The sequence below is a fragment of the Nerophis ophidion genome, linkage group LG13, assembly GCF_033978795.1.
Source record: "Nerophis ophidion isolate RoL-2023_Sa linkage group LG13, RoL_Noph_v1.0, whole genome shotgun sequence".
Lineage (NCBI taxonomy): Eukaryota > Metazoa > Chordata > Actinopteri > Syngnathiformes > Syngnathidae > Nerophis > Nerophis ophidion.
The window spans coordinates 48,244,866-48,262,332 of record NC_084623.1 but is presented as its reverse complement, the minus strand read 5'-3'; the positions used below and the strand labels follow the sequence as shown (position 1 = coordinate 48,262,332).

At 39.5% G+C, this 17,467-nt stretch overlaps 1 protein-coding gene across 2 annotated transcripts in view; it reads left to right on the top strand.

Annotated features, from left to right (window-relative positions):
- porb (P450 (cytochrome) oxidoreductase b) overlaps nt 1–17,467 on the top strand; it is a 69,746-nt gene that overhangs the window by 34,529 nt on the left and 17,750 nt on the right. For both annotated transcript variants that reach the window (XM_061919143.1, XM_061919144.1), the window contains 8 exons: nt 5,473–5,601; nt 8,618–8,770; nt 12,159–12,283; nt 12,380–12,469; nt 12,638–12,736; nt 16,126–16,242; nt 16,347–16,465; nt 16,751–16,932. In XM_061919143.1, the coding sequence (XP_061775127.1) occupies nt 5,473–5,601; nt 8,618–8,770; nt 12,159–12,283; nt 12,380–12,469; nt 12,638–12,736; nt 16,126–16,242; nt 16,347–16,465; nt 16,751–16,932 (1,014 nt within the window). The remainder of the gene's footprint in view (nt 1–5,472; nt 5,602–8,617; nt 8,771–12,158; nt 12,284–12,379; nt 12,470–12,637; nt 12,737–16,125; nt 16,243–16,346; nt 16,466–16,750; nt 16,933–17,467) is intronic.

Genomic DNA, 17,467 nt, shown 5'->3' with positions numbered 1-17,467 from the left:
GAAAAACTGACAACCCAGTGGGATGTCAATGTGAATGACTATGAGAAACCTTGGAGAGGACCGCAGATGTGGGTGACCCCCCCCCATAGGTGAGACCGGATATAATGGCCGTCGAGTGCAACTTGCTTTGGGATATTTGTTTTTTGGGGGTTTTTTTTACTTGGTTTTAACGAATACTTAGAACTACAACACTGCTGTATTTTAAAGGCCTACTGAAATGAGATTTTCTTATTTAAACGGGGATAGCAGGTCCATTCAATGTGTCATATTTGATCATTTCACGACATTGCCATATTTTTGCTGAAAGGATTTAGTAGAGAACATCGACGATAAAGTTTGCAACTTTTGATCGCTAATAAAAAGGTCTGCTACCGGAAGTAGCAGACGATATGCGTGTGACGTCACGGCTTGTGGAGCTCCTCACATCTGAACATTGTTTACAATCATGGCCACCAGCAGCGAGAGTGATTTGGACCGAGAAAGCGACGATTTCCCCATTAATTTGAGCGAGGATGAAAGATTCGTGGATGAGGAAAGTGAGAGTGAAGGACTAGGAAGAAAAAAAAAAGACTAGAGGGCAGTGGGAGTGATTCAGATGTTATTAGACACTTTTACTAGGATAATTCCGGAATATCCATTATCTGCATATTGTGGTACTAGTGTTGTAGTGAGATTATATGGTCCTGTACTACCTGAAGGTTGGCCCCGCACCTTTCTTCAGCACCACTCGGCGGGTGGTGCCGATGCCTATCTCTGCCCTTTACAAGGGACCCTCTTCGAAACACGATCTTTCGAAATGATCGCTGCATAATACACTGTACTTTGTGTGTGGTCCAATCCAACCGTATTCGCTTGACATCTCTGTTCCATAGTAAAGCTTGATTGTCATCTTTCGGGAATGTAAACAATGAAACACCGTCTGTGTTTGTATTGCTAAAGCCGGGCGCAATACACTGCTTCCCACCTACAGCTTTCTTCTTTGATGTCTCCATTGTTCATTGAACAAATTTCAAAACATTCAGCAACACAGATGTCCAGAATACTGTGGAATTTTGAGATGAAAACAGACGATTTAATAGCTGGGAACGATGCTGGAACAAAATGTCCTCTACAATCCGTGACATCACGTGCACGCGTCATCATACCGAGACACTTCAGCAGGATATTTCGGCGCAAAATTTAAAATTGCAATTTAGTAAACTAACCCGGCCGTATTGGCATGTGTTGCAGTGTTAAAATTTCATCATTGATATATAAACTATCAGACTGCGTGGTCGGTAGTAGTAGGTTTCAGTAGGCCTTTAATGTTCGTCTTTATGGTGGTTGTTGCAGAGCAAAGTTTTTTTCTGAGGTGGTGCTTGGTGTAAAAAGTTTTTAGAACCACTAAATTAAAGGGTCATCCCAGGTTCAAGAAAGCAAAGTGGATAAAGTGCTAGTCAGCTTCCTTAGCAGTGTACAGCATACCCCCGAGCAAGACACCAAAATGAGAACTGAAACTAAATGAGAACACATCCAGGTTATTGTCTTGTGTAATACCCAGTATAGACCAGTATAAAGTGTACTCCGCCTCTTGCCTGAAGTCAGCTAGGGTAGGCTCCAGCATACCCGTGACCCTAATGAGAATAAGCGGTATAGGAAAAAGTAGTTTGAGGGACAGTCTGCTTATGTAAATTTGCTCAAGCAACTTGAGACGCTTGAGGTATTAAGCCGTGTCTGTAATTTGCCAATTGGCCCGAAGTCTTTCTTACCCTTTAAGCTACAGACGAGAAGCCACAATAATAACGAACATGTTGTGTGATTGATAATCCTATGAGTGACTATCTTTGTAAAGGCAACGTAGAACGTAGTGCTTGTGTTGGAGTTCCTTTAATTGTGGTGTACCTAATGTAGCGTCTTCTCGGTATGCGTCATCATGTGGTTACATGCGCTAGAAGTGTGGCGTATTCACACTTAAAAGAACGGCTCTTTTGATCAGTAAGACTCAGAACACATGTCAACTTCAGTGCTGAACAGAGCAAGAGACAGGCTCCCTGCTGGTACAACCGCGCTTACTTCATATTTTGGAGTTAGTTGAAAGAATGTGGTTAGAATGAGTGTGGTTTGAGATAATGGGATTTTTTGGGGGGCCACTAATTGTTCAGATACATTGACGAAAGTGGAAAATAACGTTTTTTTTTGTCATGGCTCTGTTGGTCTGTGTAGTGGATTTTAAAACTGTTCACCAGTTTTCTGTCAGCATGTGACTTTTTCCACCCAACTACTATAGAAAGGTATCATATTTCTAATAACCCTTACAGATCCCCCAAATGCGGTAATGTTACAGCTCCCGAGGGCCCAAAAGGGTTTCAATGCTTAAATCTTTAGATCAACTTTAAAGCTATCCGTCGATATATCAAGTTTCTTAGGTTTCTTTTGTTTGTTTTATGGCAAAAACAAAAACTGTGCATTATTCGTGCCAGTACACGCAATATTTTTATTTAACCACATCTACTCAACACTTATGCTACCACCAACTCGCCAACACTGTTTTTACTATATGTAAGTTGTTGGTAGATTCCAAGCAACTACCACATGTGTCTACTATAAATTATGGTACTTTGTGGTTCTCTGGTGGTACCTCAAGGTTGAGTAGGTTTCTTTTGTTTGTTTTATGGCAAAAACAAAAACTGTGCATTATTCGTGCCAGTACACGCAATATTTTTATTTAACCACATCTACTCAACACTTATGCTACCACCAACTCGCCAACACTGTTTTTACTATATGTAAGTTGTTGGTAGATTCCAAGCAACTACCACATGTGTCTACTATAAATTATGGTACTTTGTGGTTCTCTGGTGGTACCTCAAGGTTGAGGGATCAAATTACACCTCCGATAAGATTTGCACGTATTTCAAAGGAAAATGTTTTGTTTCATTTGGTTTTCTTGGAAATAACATTATAAAAAACAGTTTTACAGTATATCGAAAAATGGCCATTAAAAAAGGGAGTCAATGGGGGACAATAGGGTCTCGGGGAACTCCAATGTATACTCATTCAATAGTTTGTGCTAAAAATAATTTCGTAAAGGACGGACAATGCAAATTCTGAGATTAATTCCTCCTGTTGCCATATTTCATCCTATTAACCTTCTGTTGCATGATGTTGTCTTCAAAGGCAATAAAAAGACCCAAATAGGTCCTAGATATCTCCAAGGGTAAACATATTTTTTCTTGTACATTGTACAGTTTCAGTTATTTTATTTTAGGTTGGGCTGTGCCTATCTGTTAATTTTCATGATGTACAATAGAATCGTCATTGCCATTTAAAGCCTGTTAATGCCGATCACAAACCCACATCCCCTCTCGCAGACACATTAATTTCTGAAAACCGGCTAGCAGTTAATTTTGTGTCTCCATACACAGTGTGTTGCGCCTTCCCTAGTCTATTAATAATCTCCTCCATTAAAGAAAATAAACTGCATTTCTTAATATCTTAAAGGCCTACTGAAATGAGATTTTCTTATTAACACGGGGATAGCAGGTCCATTCTATGTGTCATACTTGATCATTTTGCAATATTGCCATATTTTTGCTGAAAGGATTTAGCAGAGAACATTTACGATAAAGTTCACAACTTTTGGTCGCTAATAAAAAAGCCTTGCCTTTACCGAAAGTAGCAGACGATGTGCGTGTAACGTCACGGGTTGTAGGGCTCCTCACATGCTCACATTGTTTATAATCATATCCTCCAGCAGCAAGAGCCATACGGACCGAGAAAGCGACGATTTCCCCATTAATTTGAGCGAGGATGATAGATTTGTGGATGAGGAAAGTTAGAGTGAAGCACATAAAAAAAATTGAAAGAAAAGGTGGCGGCAGTGGGAGCGTTTCAGATGTAAATTAACACATTTACTAGGATAATTCCGGAAAATCCCTTCTCTTCTTATTGTGTTAAGTGTTTTAGTGAGATTATAAAGTCATACTTGAAAGTCGGATGGCTGCGGTGAATGCCAGTGTCTCTGAGAGAAGCCGAGGAGCCAAGATCACAGCTGCCTTTTTGAGCTGCAGGAGGAGGTCGCATAATCCGCTGAAGTCTCCGGTAAGAGCCAACTTAATATCACAATTTTCCCGTTCAAAAACTTGCTGGTTGACGTAGAGAAACATGTTCGCTTGACCGCTCCGTGTTAAAGCTTCACAACAAACAAAGAAACACCGGCTGTGTTTCGGGTTCTAAAGGGAAGCTGCAATCCACCGCTTTCCACCAACAGCATTCTTATTGGACGTCGCCATTATTTATTGAACAAATTGCAAAAGATTCAGCAACATAGATGTCCAAAATACTGTGTAATTATGCGATGAAAAGTGATGACTTTTAGTCATGTGTGGTGCTGGGCTGAAATGTCCGCTACAACCGATAACGTCACAAGCACGCGTCAACATAAGCGTCATCATTCCGCGACGTTTTCAACAGGATACCTCGCGGGGAATTTAAAATTGCAATTTAGTAAACTAAACCGGCTGTATTGGCATGTGTTGCAATGTTAATATTTCATCATTGATATATAAACTATCAGACTGCGTGGTCGGTAGTAGTGGGTTTCATTAGGCCTTTAAATATCCATTATCACTGGAAGATTAGGCTGAACATTTAACTCGTGTGTGCAAGCTAGGATAAATCGATGGTGTCGATACCAAGGGTAGTATTAGTATATGAGGGATATTAGAGGTATTGGGTGGATTTTTTTTTCTCTCAAAATCTTTGTTGTTTTTGTTGATGTTTACAAACTCAGGGAATAATTTCTTAGATAAAGGAGGACTTTGAGGGGAAAAAAACTAATGATTTAAATGAATAGTAGATGATAGTTTTTGCTCTTGTTTAGTAACTGTGGACTATTGACTTTGCTATGCTCAAAGAATTGCATATAATACAATAGAACAAGGAACTCGTTTAGATATTGTTAAATTGGCAATAGCTCTGACCATAAAAAAATTGAAAAATGTACAGTTGACTTAATACACGCGATCGGTATTGGCTGATCCCACTTGTGGATAATATAAAATATTGATCTGAACAGCCCTAATTTTAAAACCTTTCTTTCATCAGATTGCATACACAATTTAGCATGCACTCATAATGGGAATTAATATCTTACCAATTCATGGCATTTGATGATTTATTTGAACTATTCATTTTTTACTAGGTTTACACATTTAAAAAAAAAAAAAAATCAAAAACATTGCATGCACTAGTTTGAACTCATTTTGACATAGTCAATTGGTCAATTGTCACATCAAAAACACTTTTTGTGGCCGTCAACAAGCTTCTGTGATCGTTATGGTTGGATATCAACTGGAGGTATCCCCATCAAATCCTTTGAAGGCCCCACAATTAATAGGACATTCTTGCCGAGTGTATGTAAACTTGTGACCACGATTGTATATTTCTATTACCCTCTAAATGTTTTTTTTTTCCATTGTCCCATCCCCCTAGGGCAAGAACATCATTGTGTTCTATGGCTCTCAGACGGGCACAGCGGAGGAATTCGCCAACAGATTGTCTAAAGATGCTCAACGCTACGGCATGAAAGGAATGGCTGCTGACCCAGAGGAATACGACATGGTAAGTTATATTACCTAACAATATACAAACCTCCAGGGACTGACCAAATATCTGCATTGGTGTTTTTTTTTGTTTTTTTTATTGGTATCTGTTTGAATGAATTACCGTATTTTTCAGATTTTAAATCGCTCCGGAGTATACGTCGCACAGGCCAAAAATGCATAATAAAGAAGAAAAAAAACATATATACGTCGCAGTGGAGTATAATTTGCATTTTTGGGGGAAATTTATTTGATAAAACCCAACACCAAGGATAGACATTTGAAAGGCAATTTAGAATAATTAAAGGGGAACATTATCACAATTTCAAAAGGGTTAAAAATAATAAAAAGCAGTTCCCAGTGGCTTGTTGTATTTTTTGAAGTTTTTTTCAAAATTTTACTGGTCCCTGAATATCCCTGAAAAAAGCTTTAAAGTGCCTTATTTTCGCTCTTTCGAAGCCACTGTTCATTTAGATCAGGACTTTCGCATCTTGTGACACTGGAGCAACTTAAATCCGTCGATTGGTAAGTGTTTTTTTCGCATTAAATGTGGGTGGAAGGAAACGCAATATAGTTTCAAATGTACATACAGCTATAGCCCAAATTGCATGTTAGCATCGATTAGCTGGCAGTCACGCCGCGACCAAATATGTCTGCTTAGCACATTAGTCATCAACATCAACAAAACTCACCTTTGTGATTTTGTTGACTTCATCGTTGCAAATGCATCTGAAGGTTATCCATACATCTGTGTGCCATGTCTGCCTTAGCATCGCCGGTAAAATGTGCAGACACTCCGGCACATTCAATGGGGGTCTGGCGGCAGATTTCTTGCCACTTTCGCATCTTCGGGCCAGTGGTGCAACTTGAATCCTTCCTTGTTAGTGTTGTTACACCCTCCGACAACACACCGTCGAGGCATGATGTCTCCAAGGTTCCAAAAAATAGTAAAAAAAACGGAAAATAACAGAGCTGAGACCCGGGGTTTGTAATGTGTTTGAGAAAATGAAAATGGCGGCTTTCATACCTAGGCAACGTCACACACTGACGTCGTCGCTTTAAGAGGGCTAAACAGAAAGGCGTTTAACACGCCAAAATTCACCCTTTTAGAGATCGGAAATCGGTTAAAAAAATATATGGTCTTTTTTCTGCAACATCAAGGTATATATTGACGCTTACATAGGTCTGGTGATAATGTTCCCCTTTAAAGAATAGTGAACAACAGGCTGAATAAGTTTACGTTATATGAGGCATAAATAACCAACGGAGAACGTGCCTGGTATGTTAACGTAACATATTATGGTAAGAGTCATTTAAATAACTATAACATATAGAACATGCTATACGTTTACCAAACAATCTGTCACTCCTAATCGATAAATCCGATGAAATCTTCTTCCTCGATGTCGCTTCTAAACAACTCTGCCAACTCCAAAGGTATGCACCGCTTCCTCTTGTCGTTTACTGCTGCATATTTCACTACGTCCAGCTTGTAATCTGCAGAACATGATTTCCTTTTCTGTGCCATTTTTGTTCAGCCCTTCTCAGTTTCTGTAAATTGCCGCCAGCGATGAAATGATCCATTTTAATAGCTACGGCAGTAGCATATAGCATATAGCAGTTGGCATCCCATGACCCACAATGCACTTCTGCCATGACCCTCCCCCGCTGAATTCTCATTGGTTGACGTGAATGTGACGATTTCTGACATTTTCTTCGTCTCCTCCGCGAATGAGATAAATCATATTATTTAATATTTTACGGTAATGTGTTAATAATTTCACACATAAGTCACTTCGGAGTATATGTCGCACCCCCGGCCAAACTATGAAAAAAACTGCGATTTATAATCCGAAAAATACGGTACTCGATATATCGCGTGTTTGTCTCTGTGTGATATAGACAAAGACTATATCGTGATATTCGAGTATATGTTCTCACGCAGTTGCTTTTAGCTGCGGGCATTACACTACATGCTCTTCCCACTCTTTCTTGTCTCTCCTTCTCATAGAGACCTAAAACAGGCGCACCTTCTTAGATACGTCACGTGTGCAACGTCACATGCTCCCGCGGAGCAGAGAGGTAGCGACATGGTAACGTTAACTGTGATGCTAACGGTGCGGTGCGGGTGGTAATACGAGAGAGAGAAAGTGCGAATCTGGTAACAAAATGACGGAAGAATTAATTTCCAAGAAAAACAGCACGGCGTCCATCGCCTGGCGGTCGTTTGGCTGCAAGCGGGAAGATGTTGAACAATTATGTGGCAAAAGCGTTGCTACAAAAAGTAGCAGCACTGCTAATGTAGCATAATTTGAAGTCACCCGCTAAAGAATGAAGAGTGCTTGACACTCTGCATGTCAACATCGCCGTTCAGTACCACACCAACAAAATGCCAAAGTAACTATTTCCACGTCAACACCGTATGAAAGAAACAGTCAACAACAGAACGTCCGCAGGTATCCACCACATAGTGAAGGACATACACTATTTGATTTCCTATTATGCAGCTCATTTTTATTTGACAGTTATTGAAATATCTTGTGAGACATCATGCGCAAAAGTGCACTTTATTTGTTTTAAACTATTGTAGTGGCGTTCTGTACAAAAAGTGCACTTTAATTTAGTGTTGATTTGATATGTCATCTTAGTGACATCATCCACAAAAGTGCACTAATAGCTTGTTTTAAAATGTCTCTGACAATCCTGCACTTTCTGTTTTAGAAATGACATGAATGTTTGTGCCACTGCTTAATAACTTTAATAAAGACACTTTTGGTCAATTGACTTAGTTGTGATTTCCCTCTCTGCATGAAAGTTTAAAATAAGCATATATTAATACAGTATAAAGAAGAATGTTTTAATGTAGACACATAGAATCATCATACTGCTGTGATTATATGCATCAAGTGTTCATTCAAGTCTAAGGCAAAATATCGAGATATATTTTGAGATATTAATAAAAGGCCGTATTGCCCAGCCCTAGTTCTATGCATTTGTTAGTCACTGCTGATTATTTCTGACGTCATGTTCTTCAGGGTGAACTGTCCCGTCTAGCTGAGATCAAAAACTCTCTAGCCATATTCTGCATGGCCACCTACGGAGAGGGAGACCCGACAGATAACGCCCAGGATTTCTATGACTGGCTACAGGAAAATGATGACGAAGACCTCTCTGGACTCAACTACACGGTCAGTTTTTAGTTTTTCCCTTTTTTTTTTTTTTTTTCATATTTTAAATAATTTAATAGCTATCTAGTCAGAAAGGAACAGGTAGCTCTGAAGGATAATGAAACAGCCGTTCAATTTAGGTGTTCCATTAAGTAGTTGGAGGTTTTGGTATGTGTGTGTGGTCACGCACCACAGTGAAGAACATGAGGGTCAAAGGGTTCGTTCCGTGGCACAAAGGATTGCCCAACTCTGTTGTTGCGAGTGAATGTTTCTACTCTTTGTCTCTCTCTCTCTCTCGTTCTCAGCACAAGTTCTTAAAAAAATCAAACCATTTCCTACTAACAGATCATTTTATCCCATTTTGAGGGATGCAGTTGATTTACAATCAGTCCACCGCAGCACTGACTTGTATATATGTTTTTGAATAGCAAGTCACAGTAAATTTTCAAACCTTTTTCCACATTTGGCTTGAGACTGTATGTAACATTTCATCGCCCAAATTCGAAATGTAATTCTTTATATTCGTGACACTTTCATCAGTCACTTTTATGCACCTAAAAACGTCATATTATGATTTTTTTTTCTACATTTAAAACACTTTTTTTGTGGTATACATAATATGAAATGGCGCTTCTTTAGGCAACATTTTGCATAGATTATGTTTTACAAACTAGCTGCTTTCTGACCGTCTCTTCAGGACGCAGCTTTTTGTGAGTGGTTTTATTTACGTGCCTCCACTTCAACAGTCTTGGCAGAGTCCTTGAGGGTGCATGGGAGTTTCTCTTCTCTCCACAGTAGGGATGCACCGATTAATCGGTAACCGAATATATTCGGCCGAATATGGTAAAAAAAGCCACATTCGGCCTTCGGTGGAATGAGTTAAAAACAAGGCCGAATAGTGGCGTGTGACGCAATTTTTTGACGCGGTGACGCAATCAGCCAACGTGCAGTGACCCAGTGACGTTGGGATATGTTGTGTACCTGTATAAGTGTATGAGGTTACAAGCACACACTTTTTGAGATTTAGTGGGGCCTCTGTTTACATTATTAGCCTGTTGTGTAGGCTACCTGTATAAGTGTAAGAGGTTACAAGCACACACTTAATTGAGATTTACTTGAGCCTTGTGTTTACATTATTAGCATATCTACTGTGGCTAAGCAGACTTTTGCCAAAAGGACAATAATTCATTTGTTGTGGGTTTATCCACTTTAATGTACTTTTTTTTTTTTTTTGGAATGTACAACAAAACTTAGTTTTCAGCACAAACCTGTTCAAGATTAGACAAACAAACAGTGTACAGGGTTACAGAACAAGAACGCTCATGGGTCGCCATAAGGCCCCCCGTAAAAGATGGGAAAAAGGTAAACGCTGGGGAAGGATGAGTAATAAAAAAAAAATACAATCTAGACTGGGCTCCTAAGGGGGCCCAGTCTGGAGTGGGGAAAAAAAACCTCCATAGCAAAGCACATATACAGTGGGGAACCTTTTGTATCTCACATATATTTAGTAGGAGTTTATCAAACTTTTCACTGTGATTACTCAAAAATATTAAATATTTAAAATCAATGGGACTTCACGGTGGCAGAGGGGTTAGTGCGTCTGCCTCACAATATGAAGGTCCTGCAGTCCTGGGTTCAAATCCAGGCTCGGGATCTTTCTGTGTGGAGTTTGCATGTTCTCCCCGTGAATGCGTGGGTTCCCTCCGGGTACTCCGGCTTCCTCCCACTTCCAAAGACATGCACCTGGGGATAGGTTGACTGGCAACACTAAATGGTCCCTAGTGTGTGAATGTGAGTGTGAATGTTGTCTGTCTATCTGTGTTGGCCCTGTGATGAGGTGGCGACTTGTCCAGGGTGTACCCCGCCTTCCACCCGATTGTAGCTGAGATAAGCGCCAGCGCCCCCCGTGACCCCAAAAGGGAATAAGCGGTAGAAAATGGATGGATGGATGGATGTCTAAATATTTATTTTAGGCTGTTTATGCAGTATAAAAAAAATTGTGAAAAACCACATTCATTATTCGGTATTAAATTTTATTCGGCTTCGGCCACAAATTTTCATTTCAGTGCATCCCTACTCCACAGAGAAATGCTGTAGCTCTGACTAAGTGATTCATGTTCTTGGTCACCTCTCTGACTAGACTAAGATGTACTTAAGTACATGTTATTTTTGAGTTGTTGTTTTTTAATACATTTGCAAAAAAATCAGAATTTCTGTTTTTTTGTCAAGATGGGATGCTTAGTGTACATTAATCAGAAAAAGAATAAACTTTTTTAATTTTAGCAAATGGCTGCAATGAAACAGAGTGAAATTTAAGGGGGTCTGAATACTTTCCGTGTCCACTGTAAGTTCGAACTATACACTACTTTGTATTAAAAGTGGCAACAGCGCAGGATTCATGTGCATGGACGAGCCAGTCTGCCCCACAAATATGGAAAAAAAGAAGGAGTTTATTGACTACAACATCGAACTACAATGGCGTACCCGCACAAATCACTTCAGGTTAGTTTCTACCATGTATGAAGGTAACCACTGACATCACACTTAAGAAAAACGTCACAGATTGGCAAAATTCCAAACCGCTCGTTTCCCAGAAGTATAAAGGGCAGCAAGATTATTTCATTAATATCTTCGCCAAGCCTCCATGGGTTGATTTAAATTTTTTGTGACTGATTCATATCCCAAATACACAGAAAATAAAAAAATGTTGGTTTTGCATAGTCTTGTATTGATAACAAATTTTGCTTGATAATATATTGCTCTTTTTCCATCATTTTAATGTAATCCGGTAATACTAATCGTCAAGTTTTACAGCAGTTATCATTACTACCGTTTCTGTGCATTTAGCACAAATGCTGCCCGCAGCTGCTGAAACTAATGCAAAAACGTGACTGCTTTTGTAACCATAACGACGCGTGCATAGGGCGGTTATCGACGCTTATCGTTAGGTCAACTGATTTTATCGAATATCGGCCCAGGCTTAGTTTTGCATAATATGTCCCTTTTACACTATTTCCTATTGTACATCGAGAAAAGGCTTTGACGCTTGTGTTTTTGTATTATTTTTCTTGTTTTACTGCGCTCATTAAAATAACGGAAGTGAGGTGTCAAAGTGAGGGTGAATACAATTACTGTATTATTAAAGCAAGAAACCCAGTTAACCCGTTATCTTCCAATAGTCGCCAGTACGCACAAATTACATTTTTGCTGGTAACATCCACCCATCTGGATTTTTTTTTTTAATGAACCAGAGATGCTGATTTTTTTTACAATTTTGTTTCAAATGTATTGTGAACAGATCGCTATAGACAAGTGCTTCAAAATTAATATGACTGTTCTTTTGATATAGCAAGAAAACTGCTTAGAATTGTAGACCAGTAAGTCTAAGGTTTTAAATTCCTTCATGTAGGTATTTTCTCTGGGCAACAAGACATATGAACACTACAACGCAATGGGGAAATATGTCGACAAACGGTTGGAAGAACTTGGGGCCAAGCGCATCTTTGACCTCGGTTTGGGAGACGATGACAGCAAGTAAGTGGAAACAAGTTTAGTTTGACCTAAATGATTATATTTGTAGTTGCTACATATAAATATTGATGAACATTTTTTTTAAATTCTGTCTCTTAGTTTGGAAGAGGATTTTGTCTCATGGCGAGAGCAGTTTTGGCCTGCTGTCTGCGAGCACTTTGGAGTGGAAGCCTTAGGAGATGACTCAAGGTTTGTTTACAGTAATATTTACACTGTTCCTGTTCTATGTGAAATATACCTCAACTTAACTTGGTTACACAATGTTACACAAAAAGCTATTTTGTTGATGCTGTGTGCAGGATGCATTGTCCTAAACTGTTGTCTTTCAAGTTAACTGACCGCTTTTTTCTTAAGTAGCATACGACAATATGAGCTGAAGGAGCACACCGACATGAACATGAACAAAGTGTTCACCGGAGAGATTGGCCGTCTGAAGAGTTTTGAGGTCCAGAAGCCGTAAGTATTTTGCCAAAATAATGAGTGTGGCTTTTTTGGGGATTTTTGCAGCCTAAAATGCCTGCAAATTGTTTTTTAATATCATTCGTGATCCCAAAAGGGACAAACGGTAGAAAATGGATATACAACTGTATCCACTTTTTTTTTTATCTTCCTTATCAATGTTTTAAGTTAAATAAATACTTAAAAGTGTTATGGGAAATAAAGAAGCACATTAAATAAAACGGGGGACAATTAAGCCATTCAAATGATTACCTGAGTTCATAAAATTATCAGCAAGACAAAAAATCCTATGGCTGATTGCCTCGATCCACCATTCCAATGTGTCCTCGACATTCTAAAGACAATACCCCACAATGACACTGTGAAGGTTTTTTTTGTTTAATTTTGCTAATTTATTACAAATAAAAAATCACTTGTACATAAGTAGGCTTCACGGTGGAAGAGGTGTTAGTGCGTCTGCCTCACAATACGAAGGTCCTGCAGTCCTGGGTTCAAATCCAGGCTCGGGAACTTTCTGTGTGGAGTTAGCATGTTCTCCCCGTGAATGCGTGGGTTCCCTCCGGGTACTCCGGCTTCCTCCCACTTCCAAAGACATGCACCTGGGGATAGGTTGATTGGCAACACTAAAATGGCCCTAGTGTGTGAATGTGAGTGTGAATGTTGTCTATCTATCTGTGTTGGCCCTGCGATGAGGTGGCGACTTGTCCAGGGTGTACCCCGCCTTCCGCCCGATTGTAGCTGAGATAGGCGCCAGCGCCCCCCGCGACCCCGAAAGGGAATAAGCGGTAGAAAATGGATGGATGGATGGATGTTTTAAGTGTTCCTTGTAATTTTAAAAAGGATTTCAACAAAAATTGGATAACAAATACTGTATAAATGTTTTACTCATTTTATAGCACAAAGTTAAAAGTAGATACTGGATAGACAGATAGTACTTTGATTCCTACAAGACAGTTCCCTCAGGAATATTAAAAAGACTGCAGTAAAAGCATTTTGAACAATAATAACGAACTTAACTAATAATAATAATAGGGGAGCACGGTGACACAGGGGTTAGTGCATCTGCCTCACAATACGAAGGTCCTGAGTAGTCCTGAGTTCAATCCCGGGCTCGGGATATTTCTGTGTGGAGTTTGTATGATCTCCTGTGACTGCGTGGGTTCCCTCCGGGTACTCCGGTTTCCTCCCACCTCCAAAGACACGCACCTGGGGATAAGTTGATTGCCAACACTAAATTGGCCCTAGTGCGTAAACGTGAGTGTGAAAGTTGTCTATCTGTTTTGGCCCTGTGATGAGGTGGCAACATGTCCAGAGTGTACCCCGCCTACCGCCTGAATGCAGCTGAGATAGGCTCCAGCGACCCCAAAAAGGGTCGAGCGGTAGAAAATGGATGGATGGATAATAAATAGTTATACATCGAAACTTAACCAAAGGCTTCCTTATTGTCTGTTCTGTTGTCTACAAGTTGCATACATTTCGTATGTTTTTTCTACTTGAAAAGTGTTTATCACATCATCTCAAACATTAATTTACATTGTAAAACATTTGCCCACATGTTAAGAGCATTTGTGAAATGTTGAGCGATCTATAGCTTAATTTTTTTCGGCGAATGATAGATAATAAGAGATTATCATTACACTTCAACATCTATAACATGTAGCTAGGTCGACAGTACCAATAAAAAACGGTTCCCTTTTGCCTTACCTTGGATAAATGAATACATGTAAATTAAGAAGTGAGTCCGCCTGTGTGTTGCCAAATGTTTATATAGTCAGACGACTTAGCGCCGTAGGGAGAAACTGGAAGTATATGTCAGATATGTGACAGGACATCAATTGTAAAAAGTTGATTGTCTACTCAAGAAACAAATATACGTTGTCAGACACTAATTTGATTGGCGAAAATTACTCTGATTTGCCAAAATGTGCGAGAAAGTTGCGGGCATTGAAAAAAGTAGAGCCTGCATATAATTGGAGGGAGTGTAACAGGTCATGTAATGATTTTTTACCCTGCCAGTGGACATTTTAAATAATGGAGTTACAGTAGTTCTTCAATCTACCACAGTAAGTTTTTAATTGTGATGAGACCGGACTCCTCTGGGGGAAAAAAAAAAATGCAAAAGCCGATGTGAAGACGATACTTCTCTTTCAGTGACGTCTCCCCATCCTTGGCCCACCCTCTCGTTTCTTCTCCCCTTCTGTCTGTTCCTTTCTCTCTTCTTATCAGCTGCTCAATGCGGATGACGTTGAAATTGGATTTTACTTTTTAAAATGTTTATTATGGTAGGAATATGGTTGTTAAAGTAAAGGATTTTTTTGTGATTTCTGATCATTTGTGAGCGGACCAAAAGGACTTTGTGTGCGCATGTGTTGGCATAGGAGCGCATACAGAACGGTTTAGCTTGTCGTTGTTGTTTTGGCATGAATTGATTAAAGTGGACCCCGACTTAAACAGATTGAAAAACTTATTCGGGTGTTACCATTTAGTGGTCAATTGTACGGAATATTTACTGTACTGTGCAATCTACTAAAAAAAGTCTCAATCAATCAATGTTAATAACGAGATAGTTGAGCCATCACCCCGTTTATGTTTTTGATATACAATTGATTGATTGATTGATACTTTTATTATTAGATTGCACAGTTCAGTACATATTCCGTACAATTGACCACTAAATGGTAACACCCGAATAAGTTTTTCAACTTGTTTAAGTCGGGGTCCACGTTAATCAATTCATGGTAAATACTGTATAGTACTTTTAGATTTTATTCAAAGTTTACAAAAATTAATTAAAATACATAGTTTTTGAGAAATTTGCTTCATTATAGGAACTTTTCTATTTACAAACCCTGTTCAAAAACCAATTGGGTTTGAGAATCGGAGTTATGCTGTATAGTGTGCGTTTGTTTTGGAAATACTGTTTCTTTGTTCGAGTGTGAAAAAGTCCTAAGTGAGGCAAGTGGAATGGACCACAACTAAGTTGCATAGCAACACCCAACAAAAAGCTCAGTAAAAAATTATCAAAATAATCAAGGCAGGTGATCTTAATGTAATCTGAACATTAACACACATGATTTTTGGAGTAAACATTACAGTTCATTTGCACTATTTTCTTACATTCAAGTGGCCGGTATAGCTCGGTTGGTAGAGCGGCTGTGCCAGCAACTTGAGGGTTGCAGGTTCGATACCCGCTTCTGCCATCCTAGTCACTGCTGTTGTGTCCTTGGGCAAGACACTTTACCCACCTGCTCCCAATGGCACCCACACTGGTTTAAATGTAAAAATTAGATATTGGGTTTCACTATGTAAAGCGCTTTGAGTCACTTTGAGAAAAGTGCTATATAAATATAATTCACTTCACATAAGTGATGCCCTCCCATTCACAGGCCATATGATTCGAAGAACCCTTTTTTGGCTCCAGTCACTGTCAACCGCAAACTGAACAAAGGCGGTGAGAGGCACCTGATGCACCTTGAACTTGACATTTCCGGCTCCAAGATCAGGTGAGTGTTGGCTCACAGCTTGATAAAAGATGAGACACACAGAGTGCGTGACGTCTTTTCTCACCAACGTCCAAAGTCTAACTCGTGACAATGTGCGATGGCAGATACGAGTCAGGGGACCACGTGGCTGTTTTCCCAACAAATGACACAGTGTTGGTGAATAAGTTGGGGCAGATCCTTGAAGTTGACCTTGATGTGGTTATCTCTCTGAACAACCTTGATGGTATGGCATTAAAAGCGCAAAGTACTATTACTCAGTCAGCTCCTCCCTCCCATTTATCATTTATCCTTCTAATTACTGCTATTGGATGTTACTTAGATTTGGAAGTATTTGTACTCTTACAATTCTACGCCGATGGCTAAAAAACTAAATGCTTCATTATGACAGCTACACACAAATAAGTGATGATTTTGTTTGTGTTCTTATAAAAGAGAGACCTAGTTAATTTATTGATACACATTTGTATATTGTCACTAATATAGGTATAAAAACATGTTTATTTTTCAGAGGAGTCCAATAAGAAGCACCCGTTCCCTTGCCCTACCACGTACCGTGTGGCTCTAACTCACTACCTCGACATCACGCACCCTCCTCGCACCAACGTCCTGTATGAGCTGGCGCAGTACGCTTCCGATCCCAAAGATCAGGAGAACATGCGCAAAATGGCATCCTCATCACCCCAAGGAAAGGTCAGTGCTTTGGATTGGTGGGCTTTTTAAAAGATTAATGAAAATACATTCTGTATTACGACTATGATCTTGTAGTGCAGGGGTGTCATTTGTGGCCCACAGCTAATTTTGAAAGTTTTGCGGCAATTTTTTTAAATTTTATTATTAAAAAGACAAAAAAAGTGGGATAACAGAGCGCACAGGCGCAATGTTATGAGAAAAAGTTGCAATACTGACACTAATAAGACAAAGCTGCCATGCGGGCAATTTTTTACTTTAAAACTGTCCATCTATTTTCTACCCGCTTGTTCCTTTTTTGTTAAAAAAAAACAAAAACGTACAATCAACGGATATATCTCAAGTTGATCTCAACCAGGGATGTCAAACATGCATCCCACGCATCATTTTTAAATGAAAGAAACTGCTGTTCTCAATGTGTCCACTGGATGCCGCAATAGCAATTCTGTTAGGTACACAGTAAAGCGGGGCTTTGGCTCCTCCCCCTCGACCCAATATGAAACCTGATTCAAACACATTGTGCTCTGGCACCCTCATT